Genomic DNA, 16809 nt, shown 5'->3' with positions numbered 1-16809 from the left:
AGCAGGTTCCTCCCTCCTTGTCCATACAGCCCTCACCCACCCTGTGGATTTTCTACAAAGCTTTTATTTATTTATTTTTTAAAAATATTTTTTATTGAGCATTTTACATTTTAAAACCAAACACACAATAGCAAAAGAAATCAAAAGACAAAAACAAAAAGCAAAAACACACGTACACCAGAAATAGTGTGAAATACAATACTAACAACAGATATATATAGTTTTACAACTTTCTGCATCGACTTTTGTCTTTACTCTTAGCTTTTATCTAGAAAATCTAGAATAAAATCTAGAAAGCTTTTAAACTCTGCCTTTTCCAGCAGACCTCTGTCCAGGACGATATAGGAGCTGAAAGCAGAGTCTTGTTCAGTTCTACTTTTATTCCCCTGGAGTGGAGTCTTGGTTTCTTCCTTGTTCATTACTGATTTATTTCCAGTGTAGTTTACGTAATACGTTTTTGCATTTTTAAAAATGCTGCCCTAAAATACTTCTGGATTTATAAATAACATCAATAATGAACGAATGAATTCCAGCACCCCACCTGTAAATCGTAGCATTATTTGATGATACAAAAACACAAATATTATTGTAATAATATAACTGTTACAACAAAAACCTTACCTCCATCTGACTGCCTTGCTTTCTTTGGCTGCATTGAGTAACAACAGCACACCTACATCTGCATGGGGTAAACCCTCAGTTTCTGCTGTAACAGATGTCACTTTGATTTCAAACAGAGCAATGTTATGCACAAAATCTTTATTTGTCATTTAATCAGCATTTGTCCTTCTGTCCCTCCAATCCAAGTGAAGACTTTACTATAGTTCCTACTCAGGAGTAAGCAAGTATCATGTGGCTTACAAGCAGACCAAGAAAGACAGAACTGCAGCCTTTGAGTTTACTGAGCTACAAACCTGGTTGCTATTTTTCCCCATCTCCATGGGCCACGGTGGCTCAGCGGTTAGAGTGCAGTACTGCAGGCTCCTTCTGCTGCCTGCTGGCTGCCTGCAATTTGGCAGTTCAAATCTCACGAGGCTCAAGGTTGACTCAGCCTTCCATCCTTCCAAGGTGGGTAAAATGAGGACCCAGATTGTTGGGGGCAAGAAGCTGACTTTATAAACGGCTTAGAGATGGGTGGAAAGCACTGTGAAGCGGTATATAAGTCTAAGTGCTATTGCTATTGCTATCTTGTCATGGAAAGTTTAAGCCATTTTCTACAAGCCAAATTGCACATATTCTCTTATCCTAAAACTGTAGAATTGTTGAATTACTCTCTACCATGTTCAGGAAAATCAATTAAGCTATTTCCAAGAGGTAATGTCCAACTGTCTAAACTCTTAAAAACTTCCAGAGTTGGAGAATCTGCAACCTCTCTAAGTAGATAGTTCCACTATTGGACAATTGTTATTTTCAGTAAGTTCTTCCTTAAATTCAAAAGAAATCTAGGTAGCTGCAACATGTATCTGTGATTTCTGCTCTTACTTTCCTTGTTCATTGGCAAAGAGCTTTTGTCAATCTCCCCTTTGTGTGTCTCTTCCTTTAATGACTTCTTCTCTCTTGGTTTCTCCTTCCCTCGCTCCACAGGTACAGAACATGTCCCAGTCAATAGAAGTCTTGGACAGGCGAACTCAACGGGATCTTCAGTATGTGGAGAAAATGGAAAATCAGATGAGAGGCCTGGAATCCAAGTTCAAGCAAGTGGAAGAGAGCCACAAGCAACACCTGGCCAGACAGTTTAAGGTAAGTCGACTTCTTGGGCCCCGGAAGGAAAAAAGTGCCTTCTTGACAGAATTTTTGGGGAAGGCTGAGGGTCTCTTAGGCACCGTTTCCCAACTGGGGTGGGGAGGGGGTTTCTCAGAATGGTTGGGTTCCCCTCCCATTGCAGGACTACTCTTGCTCACAACAATGGTGGCTGAAGCTCAGCACAGAGGCAGAACGGAAAGGACTCTGTGCAGCTTTGATTTTCACTGCAATGGCTGGGAGTTTCCAGGAAGCCTCCATTTCCTTTGCTTAAAGGCATCCTGGAAACCCTAAACTTGGGATGAACTGAATGGCTTTTGAGATCCAAGGGTCAGATTGTTGGGCTGCAACTTTTTCTCCTTATCAGCATTCTAAAATCTACTTTCCCTACTAAAATCCATTCCTTTGGCTGCTGTTAAAGCAGTTGTCTCCACAGGGGAAAAAAAAAGACGCAATAACCCAGGCTGGAAGGTGCTTTTTCCAAAAGACAATTGGACTTTCTTGGTTTGAAAACATTTCACTTCTCATCCAAGAAGCTTCGAAATGTGTATGCAGAGGGAAAAAACACCAAGGAAGTTTATTTGCCTTTTGGAACAAGCTTCTTTGAGACAACTATGATGATTGAGAATCTCCATAGACATTTACCCAATAACCTTATTTTTCTACCCCCCCCCCCCCCAAAAAAAAGTTGTCCCTTAAAAGCTTTTCATCTCTCCACCTTTCCTCACTGAACTGGTTCCCATTTAATAGATCTTTCTCCTCCATGCCCACAAAAGCACCTGTCTGGAATTTGCTAAGGTCCATAAGATTTTGTGCCAAGTAAAACTGATGTAATCAACGAAAGATGCCCTTGTCAGTTTCGAAATCTAACTGGGAGTTTTAATATTGCACATGGAATCCTCAAGACGGAAGGGACTCTTGGAGACGTCCAACCCACCCCCAGCTCAGTGTAGGAAGCCAAATGGGAAGATCCCCTGGCTTGGAGGCTCCAACTGGGCGCGGCTTTTCCGAGCTACGAATGAATGTGATGTGTGAATGTAATGACCCTCGTGTTCTTTCAAATGAGTGTTTCTGTCTGGTGCTGAGCCCCTCTAATCAAAATGGCTTCCCGGTGGCACTTGGAGCCCACCCACCCACCCATGGAATGCAATGAAAACAGAGCCCCAAGTTCAGACATTCTTGAGAGATGGCTGTCCAGGCTCTGGTTCATTTCAGTCCATCCAGTGAAGAGGAGCCCACCCTTCCTCCTCTGGAGAATTAGTTCCATTATGAAACTGCTCTGCTTCTTGCCTCACAATCAGGAGGCTGTGAGTTTGATCCTAGGTAGCAGCAGGTATTTCTCTCTCTGGGCACAATGAGTAAATATCTGCTGTGAACTCTGCATTGGCAATAGGTAGGGCATCCGGCGAGTAAACACTCAGCTCCCTTCAGTTGCCCCGACTCCATCCCGATGCAAGGGATTACGGGGTCAGTAAAAGACAAAAAGGAAAAAAAAATGAAACTGCTCTGCTTGTTGCATTTTTATTTTTTAACATTCAGCATCATTTGGCCTGTTGCACATATTAATTCAAACTTGTGGAGACCGTTAAGAGGGCCTCCCCACTGGGAAGGAGACGTAGCTGGAGGAGATGTTTTCTGGAACTGTTTTCAGGCTTCCCCAACCTGTCCCTGATCCCGGTGCAGAGATGGGTTGGTGGGAAGGCTCTAGAGAAAAACCTCCTAGCAGGTGTGTGTGTTTGTGTGTGTGTGTGTGTGTGTGTGTGTGTGTGTGTGTGTGTGAGAGAGAGAGAGAGAGAGAGAGAGAGAGAGAGAGAGAGAGAGAGAGAGAGAGAGTCCAAAGAGACCCTTTCGTTCCACACATTCTCAGCTGAGTGAGTGGCTTTTGGGGAAAGGTAGGACGGCCTCTTTTTATTTGCTGGCATTCTAAACAAAATTAATGAGACTTGAGGATGAATCGCATTCCAGAATCCTTCACAAATTGTTTGTCAGGCCTGGCAGCCTTTCTGTTGGGGGTGTTACTTGGAACTCTGACATTGTTTCCAGGCAGAAAAGTGGGGTTGATGATAGCTTCCTCATGGATTAGAGGGCCTTTCTGGCTCTCCGGGAAAAAGGGCTTCTCCTTGTGGTGATTTTTCCACAGCAGAGAAGCCCTTGGCCATGATCTTGGCTTGGCTTCTGCAGAAGCCCCTGGGTCAGGGGGCCATCTTCCTTTCGGAGGTCTTCAGTGGGCAGGAGATGGAAGGAAAGGGAAGGAAGCCCAGGAGGTTGCAGACCAGGGGACAGAGAGTCATGCAAGAGTAGGCAGCTCCATCACACACCTGAAGGCTTTTCCCTTTGAAAGAATGTGCAAAGCAAGTTCCCTTTCATCAGATTGAATGAGGCAGAGGAGAGAGAGAGAGGAAGAGAGAGAGGAGAAAGAGAGAGAGAGAGAGAGAGAGAGAGAGGAGAAAGAGAGAGAGAGAGAGAGAAGACTAAAACAATAAACGAAGCGAAGAATCCAAAAGGTTTTCCCAGAAGACATCCCTTAACATTTGCATGCCAGACTCATAAGGCCAAACGCCACGAAAGGCAGAAGCTCGTCTGGGCTTTCCCCAGGCGAGAGCTGCTCAGCCCCTGCCGAAGCTACTGCCTTTTCATGACTTACGAGTTGAACCAGGGCTCCCTTTCATTCTTGGCTACCATAGGCACAAACGCTGCCAGAATCCTTTGCCTCTCACAGGGGGTCCCCCAATAGTCCCCTTCCTCTGCAGAAAAAGGGAGGCCAAGCCCTGCGGGCAAACTTTCCATGATGGGTCCCTGCCTGCTGAAGACGTGGGCTCCCGCAGCGCCTGACCCAAAGCAGAGATCCAGGGAGCTTCCCCTGGCAGCCTTAAACAGGAAGCTTGGAGATCTTGGGGAAGAGGGGGGGGGGCTTCCCCTCCTTTCCATTGCAGGGCCACCATGCGGTCAGCAAGGGCAGAGGGGTTTCCTGGCAATGGGGAGGGATTGGGTGGAGGGCAAGGCGTCAGATGCCGAGGGAGGCAGATGAGAGAACCGTGCGGGGCGGAGGGGAGATGGCCAGAAGCTCCTACCCCACTCCGTGAGTTGGCCCTTGGGATGGCCAGAAGCTCTTATTCCCTCCCGTGAGTTGGCCCTTAGGGAGGAGGTCTCTGGGGAGGGATGGGTCAGCAGGGCCACAGCTGGGATGCAAACTGTGTTAACCTGTGAGTAAAGCCTCCGGGACTTGAGCGTTTCGTCTTCTTGCTTGCAGGGCTAACTTAAAAGAAAGTTTTACAATGTCGCACTGGCTGAAGAAGCTGTTCATCCCCCAGGCCCCCCACCCCCCACATGAAACCATGAAAAACAGAGAGAGAGAGAGAGAGAGAGAGAGAGGGCAGAGGGCTTTCCCCAACCCCCCTTTGAGTTCGGTCTTTTCTTGAGTTCTCTGGTCCTGGTTTATTTTATTGATTTTTTTCTTTCCAATTCCCACCCTTGCCAGAACCACTCCGCTGAAAGCTTGTCTGTTGCATGGAACTTGTAGAAATAACATTTCATCACTAGTTTTTGGAATTCCTTGTCAATGCGTTGGTTATTATTATTATTATTAATTATTACTATTATTATTATTATCCTCTTCCTCATCCTCCTCATCCTGATCATCATCATTATTTTATGGAAAAGAAAAAAAAAAAGAATTTGTGTATGTGACCGAAGCATGTAACCTTAAGATGTTGCATTCTAAAAACAGAAAAAAATCAAAATAAAGGCCTTTTTTCCCAAATAAGATGGTGTTTTTCAGACTGTTTATATATTTCTCCCATTTGAATGTCCACGCTCCCCACAAGCCTTAATCATACTAATAATGCCAGTCCTTGTGGTGCACCCCGAAGGGAGCAGCAGCAGCCCAGTGCAGAGAGAGGAGGGGCGGGTGGGACACTCTTGCGTACAGAGCACTGAAACCAAGCTTATTTTAACCTTGCAGGCGATAAAAGCGAAAATGGAGGAACTTAGGCCCTTGATCCCAGTCTTGGAGGAGTACAAAGCCGATGCCAAATTGGTTTTGCAGTTTAAGGAGGAGGTGCAGAACCTGACGTCGGTTCTAAACGAGCTCCAGGAGGAAATTGGCGCCTTTGACTACGAAGAGCTTCAGAGCAGAGTGTCAAATCTTGAAGAGAGGCTGCGGGCATGCATGCAGAAATTAGGTAGGAGATGCACCGGCCCCCGAGGGGCAGGGTGTCCTCACCCTCTGGGCTGTTCTGCTCCCACCGGGCACCCAGGCTGGCCAGAGATGCAGGAATCGCCCTCCCGCTCCTTCCTCACCCCACTCCCCCACCCCACCCGAACTCAGTGGGTGCCCTGCCACAGCCCTGGGCAGAGGGGGTCCCACTGCAAACCTGCCAACAAGGGCCAGAGGAAGGTGCCCTTGTGGCCCTTGGGTTGAGTCCCCCGTAAGGGAGAGGTCAGGGAAGACACTTGGGCAGGGCACGTCAGAAAGGATGGATGGATGGATGGATGGATGGATGGATGGATGGATGGATGGATGGATGGATGGATGATTCAGGGCCATTCTGCCAACCTAGGGGGTTTTCCAGAAGGACCATTGTGGCAGGAATCTTCCATTTGGAATGTGCATGGGGAAGGGAGTGGGGATGAGACACTGCTGACCGAAAGGGGGATAGGAAAAACATGCGGGGGGGGGGGGCTCAAAACAGAGACTTGGGCTCTGGGCAAGCTCACATCGATCCTCTTCTAGCTGGCTTGAAAGGGTCCAGGTGTCACAAGCCAAGATTCCAAAGCCACCAGCGTCTAAATACTGTCACCAACCCTGGTTTTTATATCCTGCTGTTCTAAAACACCATCAGCAGTAAATCTTCGGCTAACATCTTAAACAACCAAAAGAAAAACGAGGCTCCAAACAGCTACCAGTGGGGGGGAAAATGCAGAGATAAGATTAATATGATGGCTGCAAACATAAACGCCAATAATTAAAACCCCTGCCCTACTGCCAACCTCTAGAAGCCCTCTGAAGTGCGTCTGGTGAAGCCACCCTGACTTGAGTAATGAAAATCCCCAAGTTTTTGGGAGTGATTGGGAGACCTATTTAAGTTACTGATTTACTGTAGTTATTTATATTTCCTATTTCCAAACTGCCCGTCTCCCTCCAGACTCTCTGCTGTTCATGATCCCACCACCCCAGAGCCAGGATCCCCTGGTTGACTTGAGAATCCACCCCTCGGAAAGAACCTTGATCCAATAACCAGGGTTCCGTTGGGAAAGTCAGGGGAACCTTTCAGAGTTGTGGGGCAGGGTCTGTGCCAGGACTAGCTGACATATCTCTGTCGAGGGAATGTCCCATTAAGCAGATCAGGGGAGGAACAAAGGCATTCTTGCCAGAAATCAAGCGAGCTAAATGATCTCCAGTGGATCTCCTCCTACATGGGATTTCCAGTTTCTGCTGGATATCACTGAGGTTGTGGGCCAGAACAGGAAGCGGCACCTATAGTGGTACAATGCCACCAAAGCTCAATCAGAACTAAGCCTTAAGCATTGCGAAGGTTTATGCCAGGTAAGTGGGCAGGCGATGGCAGGCCATCTTTTCCCTTTCTTGGAGATGGATGGGGAGCCCCTATGAAATGCAGCTTACATTTGTGGTTCACCAGGCAACCCCTTCACCCCCTCAGAGAGATTCCCTTAGCAGAGCTTCTGATGGACTTCAAAAGTTCTTTTAAAATCCAGAGATTGCATCTGCCTTGAAAATGTCCCCCGTTGAACCTAATAGCACAGACAAAGAGCGGGAAACGTCACATGACATTTTGTATTATGTCATAAAATGCTTTATGGTAAAATTACGATCATTTAAAATTCACAGCAGTTTTATAACGTTTGCCAAATATTTATTCCACAAGTGTTATGGGTCCCAGAGAGTTAGCCCATTTGAGATACATTGGTTCAAAGAGTTCTGCCCATTTAAAGGTTACGGATTCAAGAGCTTTAGTAGGACACAGATTGCTTGTTAAAGATAAAGTTAAAAATCAGACCGGGATTCCACAATTTTTTATAGATCTTGCTAACACCAGAGAAGGGAAATCTACCTCTTACCATAACCCCCAGATTGGTTCCAGAGAGCTGCCATTTTACTACTCTTTTGAGACTGGATAGCCCAGAAATGAATCATAGCCCATCAGAGTTGGAAGGGAATTAGATGTCTTCTTGTCCATCTCCTTGCTCAAGTAGGAGACCCTGCTCAATAAATTTTACGTCTCATAGGCTGGAAGAAAGGAGTGTGCAAGACTTCCTAGAAAGGCCCAGGGCTTTAGAATCCTTCTCTTTTGCTCTGTGAATGGCAACTTATTATATTATGTGCCAACGTTCACCTACCTATGCCCACTGAAAACATTCTTTCTTGGACGGCTGTTCTAACAGCAATCCATAATTGGTGGAGCCCATTTTTCTTAAGTGATGGTGAGAAACAGAAATATCCCAAACCCATGGTAGATTTTTGTCAACTCATCTGAGATCCAAGGAACTTACAATTATTATTTATCTATTGAAGGAAATGTTCCTCAAATACATAAGGTAGGAGGATGGAGAACTTCTTTTAATCCGAAAGAAGAGATCATAAAAATGTTTGTCACTACTTGATGTGGTACCTTTTAGTGAATTGTAATTAGATGCCTGATGGGTACCTATATTATTGTGTATTGGGCATTATAGATTTCCGAGTCTTCAGAAATATGATGCGGTTCTTCCTAAATAGCCCTAATTGCTACAAAGCTGAATTCAGTTATCAAATCCTAATGTCTAAGACCAAATACACGAATAAATTCTGGTCTTTATTGTGGATAGGGTGATGTTCCTGGACTTCCAAAAATGAAAGCATCACTGCTGAGATGGAACACGGTCCCCTTATTAAGGGGACATGCAGGAGTGATTTCCTTGAGAGCTGATGGCTTCCATTGAAGAAAATATTTAACATTATATTTGAAATTGATAAATTGTATGAGTTCCCCCTATGTTTGAAATGAAGAACTTGCTCAGTGGTGAGTCCACTTTCACGAGAGGCCTCCAGACAGTGCTGGGTGAAGCATCTTCTCTCGTCCATCTCTAGCATTTGGTGATGCCAATCTTTTGTGAAGAACATACTTTTGGCAAGCATCTCTTTTATGGCGTGTGGAGGTCTTGCACCTGTTCTGAAGGAGGCACCAAAGGCAGGTTGCACCATGCTTCTCTCCAGCCACCTGCAGCCTCCTCGCTTCCCAAGTGACTATTCCGTCCCAGGGAAGGCAACCGGAAGGACCTTTTTCTGACCAGAAAGCAGAGGCAGCCAAGAAAACCACAGAGGGGCAGAAAGCTAAACGAACTGTTGTAATTCTAGGACTTCCTTTAGGTTCCAATATTGGTTCCAATATTTGATAGGCTCCTACAAAGAGGAGGGGGTCAACCTGTTTTTCAAAGCACCAGAAGGCAGGACAAGAAACAGTGGATGGAGACTAATCAAGGAGAGGCCCAAAGGTGCTTTTTTCCTTTTCTTTTCAAGAGGCAACGGGACTTTCTGGTTTTTCTTTGAAGACGTTTCGCTTCTCATCCAAGAAGCTTCTTCAGCTCTGACTGGATGACGGTGGGGAATGGAAGGATTTAGACTCCTTGCAGAGAGCTGGTCCTTTGCCTCCTTTGAGAGGGTCTTTGAGGTCACCTGGAGGTTTATCTGGGTCAAAGTTCAACTGCCTCTTGAAAAAAAAAGAGCACCTTTAGGACAACCATGACCTGGAGGACTGAGAATCTCCATAGACATTGAATGAAGGAGAGAAGCAACCTGGAATTAAGGGGAAATTTCCTAACAGTGAGAACAATTAACCAGTGGAACAACTTGCCTCCAGAAGGCAGATCTCCTGCTCGAGCAAGGGGCTGGACTAGAAGACCTCCAAGTTCCCTTTCGACTCTTGTTATTCTGCACAGATTTGGCTCTATTCCATGGTGAGCAGCAGCTGTTCTGACTTTGTTTCTTCCCTATATGAGGAGGCAGCTATTTTCTCTTTCAATGGGCCCTCTGTGCACACCCAGAACTTCTCGCCAGCACACCCTGCAACTGTGCAATCTCCCCTTCCCACCCACCCACCCCCAAAAATTCACTTCTTCTGGCATCTCAGCCACTTTCTCTGTCTAGCGAAGAATACTCTGAACTCAAAACTACCATCCAAAGAAATGGGAAAGCATCATAAATACGATTTAGAAAACACCAGAAGCCTCTTTCCCAGGACAAGAAAACCTGCACATTTTGACCCAGAATTATGCCGACTATAAGGTGGAGGGAGGGGTGGGAACTGCAGGGCTTTCTTACTATTGTTGTGTTCCACTATCTTGCAGCGTGTGGGAAATTGACTGCAATAAGCGATCCCATCACCGTAAAGACCTCCGGCTCAAGGTTCGGCTCCTGGATGACGGACCCCTTGGCTCCCGAGGGTGAAAGCAAGGTAGGGTCATTTCCTTGTACCGGCCTTTGACTCTGTGAAGAGGGCAGTAAGGCTTGGACCACCCCAGGAGAGGAGCTACGTTGTCCAAACCCACTGGGAATGCTGCTGCTCTCGGTCATCCCCACAGGCCAGCAGTAAGCCTTCAAAGATGGGCAGACGCCTGCTTGTCTCGTCCCTCCTCACTAGAGGCACAGTTCAGGTGATGGGACTGGCAGTCTCTGGGGGGGGGGGGGGGGGGCATATTTTTCTGCCTGTTTCCAGCTAATTCTGGTTTATCTTTTCCTGCCACATCTCAAGGGGTGGGAGAGAAAGGGAGCAGACAAAAGACAGAGGACCCAGTGAAGCCAGCAGGACCTGGCAAGTCTCTGTCAAGTGCTGAGCTCTTTCTCCAAAACCCTCTCCTCTAAAGGGTGTTTAATTGTCTCCGTGAGTTCTGAGGCATGACAGACTCACTTCCTTCAGAGGAAGGCTCCCTTTTCTGTTATTGGTAAACCAGCACAGCTCTGCTCATTCAGGAAGACGGCGGGTTCTCTGTGGAGCCACAGTTCATTTTGCACAGCCCCAGGGAGAGTAAAGGATGTAGCAGAACACCAGAGGTCCATCCTATGATGGACCTCCACGAAGAGGGAAGAAGGGTTGTGTCCATGGGTGTCTGTCTGAAGGTCCAAGAACGGTTTATCTGTATTCTTAGCAATAGCAATAGCACCTAGGCTTATGTACCGCTTTATGGTGCTTTCCAACCCAAGAGATTTTACAGAGTCAGCCAATTGCCCCCAAGAATCTGGCTCCTCATTTTACCCACCTCGGAAGGATGGAAGGCTGAGTCAACATTGAGCCAGTCAGGATTGAACTCCTGGCAGTGAGCAGAGTTAGCCTGCAATACTGCATTCTAACTACTGTGCACCATGGAAGGAAGGAAGGAAGGAAGGAAGGAAGGAAGGAAGGAAGGAAGGAAGGAAGGAAGGAAGGAAGGAAGGAAGGAAGAGCAATAGCTGTAGCACTTAGACTTATATACCGCTTCACAGTGCTTTACAGCCCTCTCTAAGCAGTTTACAGAGCCAGCCTCTTGCTCCCAACAATCTGGGTCCTCATTTTACCCACCTCGGAAGGACGGAAGGCTGAGCTTGAGCTTGGTGAGATTTGACCTGCCAAATTGCAGGCAGCCAGCAGTCAGCAGAAGTAGCCTGCAGTACTGCACTCTAACCACTGCGCCACCGTGACTCATTACCTGTATCCTTCATAGAAATTATGGGTAACTTTGAAAGAAATGGAGCTTGTTGACATTATTAAATCTGGCCTATAATGTGATATGTCTCAGATGGTCTTTCAAAAGCCTGTATGTGAGACATGTATTGATTCATTGCCATCACACTCTGTGTGTGTTGGGTGATAAACCTCATCTTCACAACTGGCTTTGCAGATGGGAATTGGTGACTGAAGCAGATGGGAATTGTAGTCCCACAGTTGGAGATTGGCACCAGATTAGAGAAAGCTACTGACCTTTGACAGCAGAACCGTTAGATGGGTTAATTTTTTTAATGCTCTTTCCTACTCTGTTCTGCTGCTCTTCCCTAGGTCTGGTACATGGACAGTTATCACAACAACCGATTTGTCCGCGAATACAAATCCATGTCGGACTTCATGAACACGGATAACTTCACCTCTCACCGCCTTCCACACCCATGGTCCGGCACCGGCCAAGTGGTCTACAACGGCTCGATTTATTTCAACAAATACCAAAGCCACATCATCATCAGGTTTGACTTGAAAACGGAGACCATCCTTAAAACCCGTAGCTTGGATTATGCCGGCTACAACAACGTCTACCATTACGCCTGGGGTGGCCATTCAGACATCGACCTCATGGTGGACGAGAACGGGCTGTGGGCCGTCTACGCCACCAACCAAAATGCAGGGAACATTGTTATCAGCAAGCTGGACCCCAACACATTGCAGAGCCTTCAGACCTGGAACACCAGTTACCCCAAGCGCAGTGCCGGCGAAGGGTTCATCATCTGCGGCACATTATATGTCACCAACGGCTACTCGGGAGGGACGAAGGTGACCTACGCTTACCAGACCAACAGCTCCACTTACGAATACATAGACATCCCGTTCCTAAACAAATACTCACACATTTCCATGCTGGACTACAACCCTAAGGACCGAGCCCTCTACGCTTGGAACAATGGCCACCAAATACTTTACAACGTCACCCTTTTCCACGTCATCAGGTCTGACGAGTTATAGTCCTTTTTTGGGGTGCGGAGATGGGACTGAAGGCTTCACGCACAGCAAACCCCCGAGAGCCGAAAGCTGTCGGGGACACATATTTTAAACTTATCAAAAAGGAAGTTTCGAAACGGAGAAGCTGCCAATCCGGAAGCAGAGAGGATTATTACCTGAGTTAAAACTGCAAGACGAGAACTTACCTCTCAAATGTCAAACTACTATTATCGAACAACAGGAATAATAATAATTAAAAAAAAAATACGCTACTCATTTGCAGCTGGAACTGCACTTGAAAAATACTTTCCAGCCACTTTTTCAGGGTGGGGCCGGGGTGGTTGTCCCCCCCCCCCCATTTATGTTCCAATAGCAGAGCTGTAGTTACAGAGTACGATGAAAGGCGATGACTGTTGGACATTCATTAGGGGTTACCTGGGATTCTTGTTTCCCCTCTTTTTTCTTTTTTGCCTTTGTTTCTTTCTTGATGTGTTGCATGGACACTTCCTTACATCACAGAGTGTGGCGATGAGTGTCTGGGGGTTGTTTGACAGCGTACAGTTGATTCACACTAGCAGAGTTTGTTTGTTTTTTTTTAAATGAAAAGAGGGTTGTGTGTAAAGATTGTATAACCATTACAGCTAGCAACTCATCTCTCTCCTTCTCTCTCTCTCTCTCCCCCCCTTTTTCTGTGCTTTATGTCCCCTTTAGATGAACTGTTCTGAGACCCAAAGTAGCTAATGGAACTGTGTCTTTAGTAGCTATAAAATACAAAAAGAAAAAAAAAGTTATGTACTATTGACAAGATGTTGTACCCAAATATTTGTTTGAACATGTATCCAACCAATAACTTGTACCCTAAATGTCTGTTATTAACCAGAGGTGGAAAACTTTATATGTCCAAGTTTATGCAATGAATGTTGTAAATGCAAACAATGTCATTTGAATTAATAAATGAAAGTTTCATATCTTAAGAAAAGTCCTGTGTTTATGTCCTATAGATAAGCAACTAATGTCTGGAAGGAGACTCAGAAGCAAGACAAATTTCACGAAGAGATGAGCTTTTACTTTCCTCCGAATTCTATGAATATTTGAACTTTCTCTGCGTATAATGTGTAAACGGAACGGACACAATCTGTACATTTTGCGTTTTTGTACAATGGCCTTCCTTGCATTGCAGATGACTGAATATTTATATACTGCATCTTTCAAATCGCAGTGCCCTTTGAAATGTTGCAAAATGATAAATATGGTTTGCTCTGAGATGAGAAGACTCCAATCTAATCATAGCTTGAAAAAAATGAGAATCCCAGCCCCGTTGCTAACATTTCAGCTGGGGGGGGGGAGTGCTGATGCTTTGCCCCTTTGGGGGCACGGTGTGCACATGCAGGAGGCCAAAGCTAGTTGCAAATGATTAAAAATTATCAATAGTTTTCTTTAAAAAGAGTAACTGAATGGATCCCTTAAGCTTTTTTTTGACTTAACAGTTTATAGTTTGTTAAATCCAACTGCCATAGTTCAAAAAAAGGGGAAGGGGAATTAAAGGTGGGTAAAAGATGTTGGCTGTATAGCACTAGTACTTAGCCCTTAGACTTATATACCGCTTCACTGTGCTTTATAGCCCTCTCTAAGCGGAGGTCAGCCTATTGCCCCCAACAATCTCATTTTACTGACCTCGGAAGGATGGAAGGCCGAGTCAATCTTGAGCCAGTCAGGATCAAACTAATGGCAGTGAGCAGAGAATTAGTTTGCAATACTGCATTCCAACCACTGAGCCTCCACGGCTTTAGCTAGAAATAGAAGATAGATAGATAGATAGATAGATAGATAGATAGATAGATAGATAGATAGATAGATAGATAAGCTATAGCAATAGCAATAGCAATATTGCTATTTATACTTAGCAATAGCATGTATACTTATATACAGTTTGAAGATGAAACTCGAATACTTTGGCCACCTCATTAGGAAGGAAGGACTCCTTGGAGAAGAGCCTAATGCTGGGAACGATGGAGGGCAAAAGAAGAAAGGGACAACAGAGAACGAGGTGGCTGAATGGAGTCACTGAAGCAATAGGCGTGAGCTTAAATGGACTCCAGAGGATGGTAGAGGACAGAAAAACCTGGAGGAAAGTCGTCCATGGGGTCGCAATCAGTGGTGGGATTCAAATAATTTAACAACTGGTTCTCTGCCTTAATGATTTCTTCCAACAACCAGTTCACCAAACTGCTCAGAAAGTTAACAACCGGTTCTCCCGAAGTGGTGCGAACTGGCTGAATCCCACCACTGGTCGCGATGGGTCGGACACGCCTAACAACAACTGCTTCATAGTGCTTTTACAGCCCCCTAAGCGGTTTAGAGTCAACCTATCACACCCAACAATCTGGGAAGGCTGAGTCAACCTTGAGCATGGTGAGATTTGAACTGCTGAAGTAGCCTGCAGTACTGCACTCTAACCACTGCGCCACCTCGCATATAGATATAAAGATATAGATACAGATTTATATAAATACATATATAGAGATGAGAGAGAGAGAGAGAGAGATGATAGATTATATATGATAGATAGATAGATAGATAGATAGATAGATAGATAGATAGATAGATATCCATCCATCCATCCATCCAACCATTCCTATATATATATCCATCCTATATATGTCTATCCATCATGCATATGCATATACATATATATATATATATATATATATACATATACACATACACATACGCATACGCGTACATATACACATTCTTCCTACATTTTTATATATAGCGCAGTGCAGATTAGGTCCTTTAGCAGCTAGATCTCAGAAGGAGGTGGCTCCTCCTGGCTACAGTTGACACCTGAAGCTGCTCTTCTCCAGATATCCCACCTCTTCCCTCCTCTCAACAAGAGGCTGAGTCATCATGGCAATGGTGAGCCTGTTTGACCTCCCTGCAGAGGAGGCAAGCAAGAACATCTGCAGGCAAACAGAGAAACTCAGACAGCATCAAGGACTCTACAGTCCCACCCTGAACTACAGTTGGAATCCTGCATCCAGTTTGGGTCATCATATTATTAAAAAGATGTTGAGACTCTGGAAAGAGTGCAGAGAAGAGCAACAGAGATGATAAAGGGTCAGTAGACTAAACATATGATTAACCTTTGTGGAACTAGGTTTGTCTGATCCTAGTCTAATGAAGAGAAGGACCATAGCTGTCTTCTGGTACTTGAGGGGCTATCCCAGAGAAGAGGAGGACAGCCTATTTCCCAACCACCTGAGGGTAGGACAAGAAGTAATGGGTGGAAGCCTATTAAAGAGAGATTCCAGCCTGAAGTTACGGAGAAATTTCCTGACAGAACCAGTGGGAACAGTTTGCCTCCAGAAGTTGTGGGTGCTCCATCATTGGGGGTTTTCAAGAAGAAATTGGACAGCCATTTGTCCAGAATTGTCTTCTGCTTGAATAGAGGTTGGACTTCTTCCTACCCTATTAGTCTCTGTCTTATGTTCTTTATTTAATCAAAGTTCATTAAATCCACTGCAGTTTATTGGGTTTATCCAGGCCTGAGCAATGTGGGTTATTTGCTAAATTGCAAATGTGGGGATGCGCCCCAAGTGGCTGCCTAGTGAAGGTGACCTCTCCAGATGCTCCTAGTCAAAGCAGCTCAGCTTTGCCTTCCCTCCCTCTTCCTTATTTTTCCTGGGCTGCAGACACTTCCGTGTTTAGCTTTTCCATGTTCTTGGGGGTAAGAGGGCAAGAGGCATTCTTGGAAGTACAGATGATGCTAGAGGTTAGTACAGAGCTAGTCAATTTTCCCATTTTTATTAAAAGAATCAAATTCAATAAAAGCAAGCGGAGGAGGAGGAGGAGAAGGAGAAAGAAGAAGAAGGAGAAAAGAAGAAGAAGAAGAAGAAGAAGAAGAAGAAGAAGAAGAAGAAGAAGAAGAAGAAGAAGAAGAAGAAGAAGAAGAAGAAGAAGAAGAAGAAGACGACAACCTTGGAGGTCTTCTAGTCCAGCCCCCTGCTCGAGCAGGAGAACCTATACCATTTCAGACAAGAAGCAAGTCTCAACCAGACCATATTATGTCATCTGAACAGCATGGAGTTTCTTTGGATCATTTGACAGATTCTGGGCACCAAGCTTCCAAAAGAATGCAGACAGATGGGAAGAGATCCAGAAACATGCCCATTGATGATAGGGAGATGGGAAGTCATGCTCTCTAAGCATCTGGTATGTTCAGTCTGGAGAAAGATGGAGAGGAGACACAATAAAGGAAAATATTTCTAGTTCAGGGTTGGAATGAAGGGTCCTTGGTGCTCTCTGAGCTTGGTCGTTTTCTTGCAGATGTTTCTTTATCTAAACTAGGAGACACAATAGCCATGTCTGGACACCTACAAAAAGCCAGTAG

At 45.3% G+C, this 16809-nt stretch overlaps 1 protein-coding gene across 2 annotated transcripts in view; it reads left to right on the top strand.

The window, feature by feature from the left end:
• The window catches only part of OLFM1 (olfactomedin 1), a 50371-nt gene extending 37027 nt beyond the window's left edge, over positions 1-13344 (top strand). For both annotated transcript variants that reach the window (XM_070955664.1, XM_070955663.1), the window contains exons 3-6: positions 1585-1740; positions 5702-5921; positions 10084-10190; positions 11766-13344. In XM_070955664.1, the coding sequence (XP_070811765.1) occupies positions 1585-1740; positions 5702-5921; positions 10084-10190; positions 11766-12440 (1158 nt within the window). In that variant the 3' untranslated portion in view covers positions 12441-13344. The remainder of the gene's footprint in view (positions 1-1584; positions 1741-5701; positions 5922-10083; positions 10191-11765) is intronic.
• Positions 13345-16809: the final 3465 nt, after the last annotated feature.

Source organism: Pituophis catenifer, unplaced genomic scaffold (assembly GCF_029215685.1).
Source record: "Pituophis catenifer annectens isolate HBS135680 unplaced genomic scaffold, rPitCat1.0.hap2 SCAF_17, whole genome shotgun sequence".
Taxonomy (NCBI): Eukaryota; Metazoa; Chordata; class Lepidosauria; order Squamata; family Colubridae; genus Pituophis; species Pituophis catenifer.
Note: the sequence above shows the minus strand (reverse complement) of the source record. Positions and strands in the feature narration are given on the sequence as shown.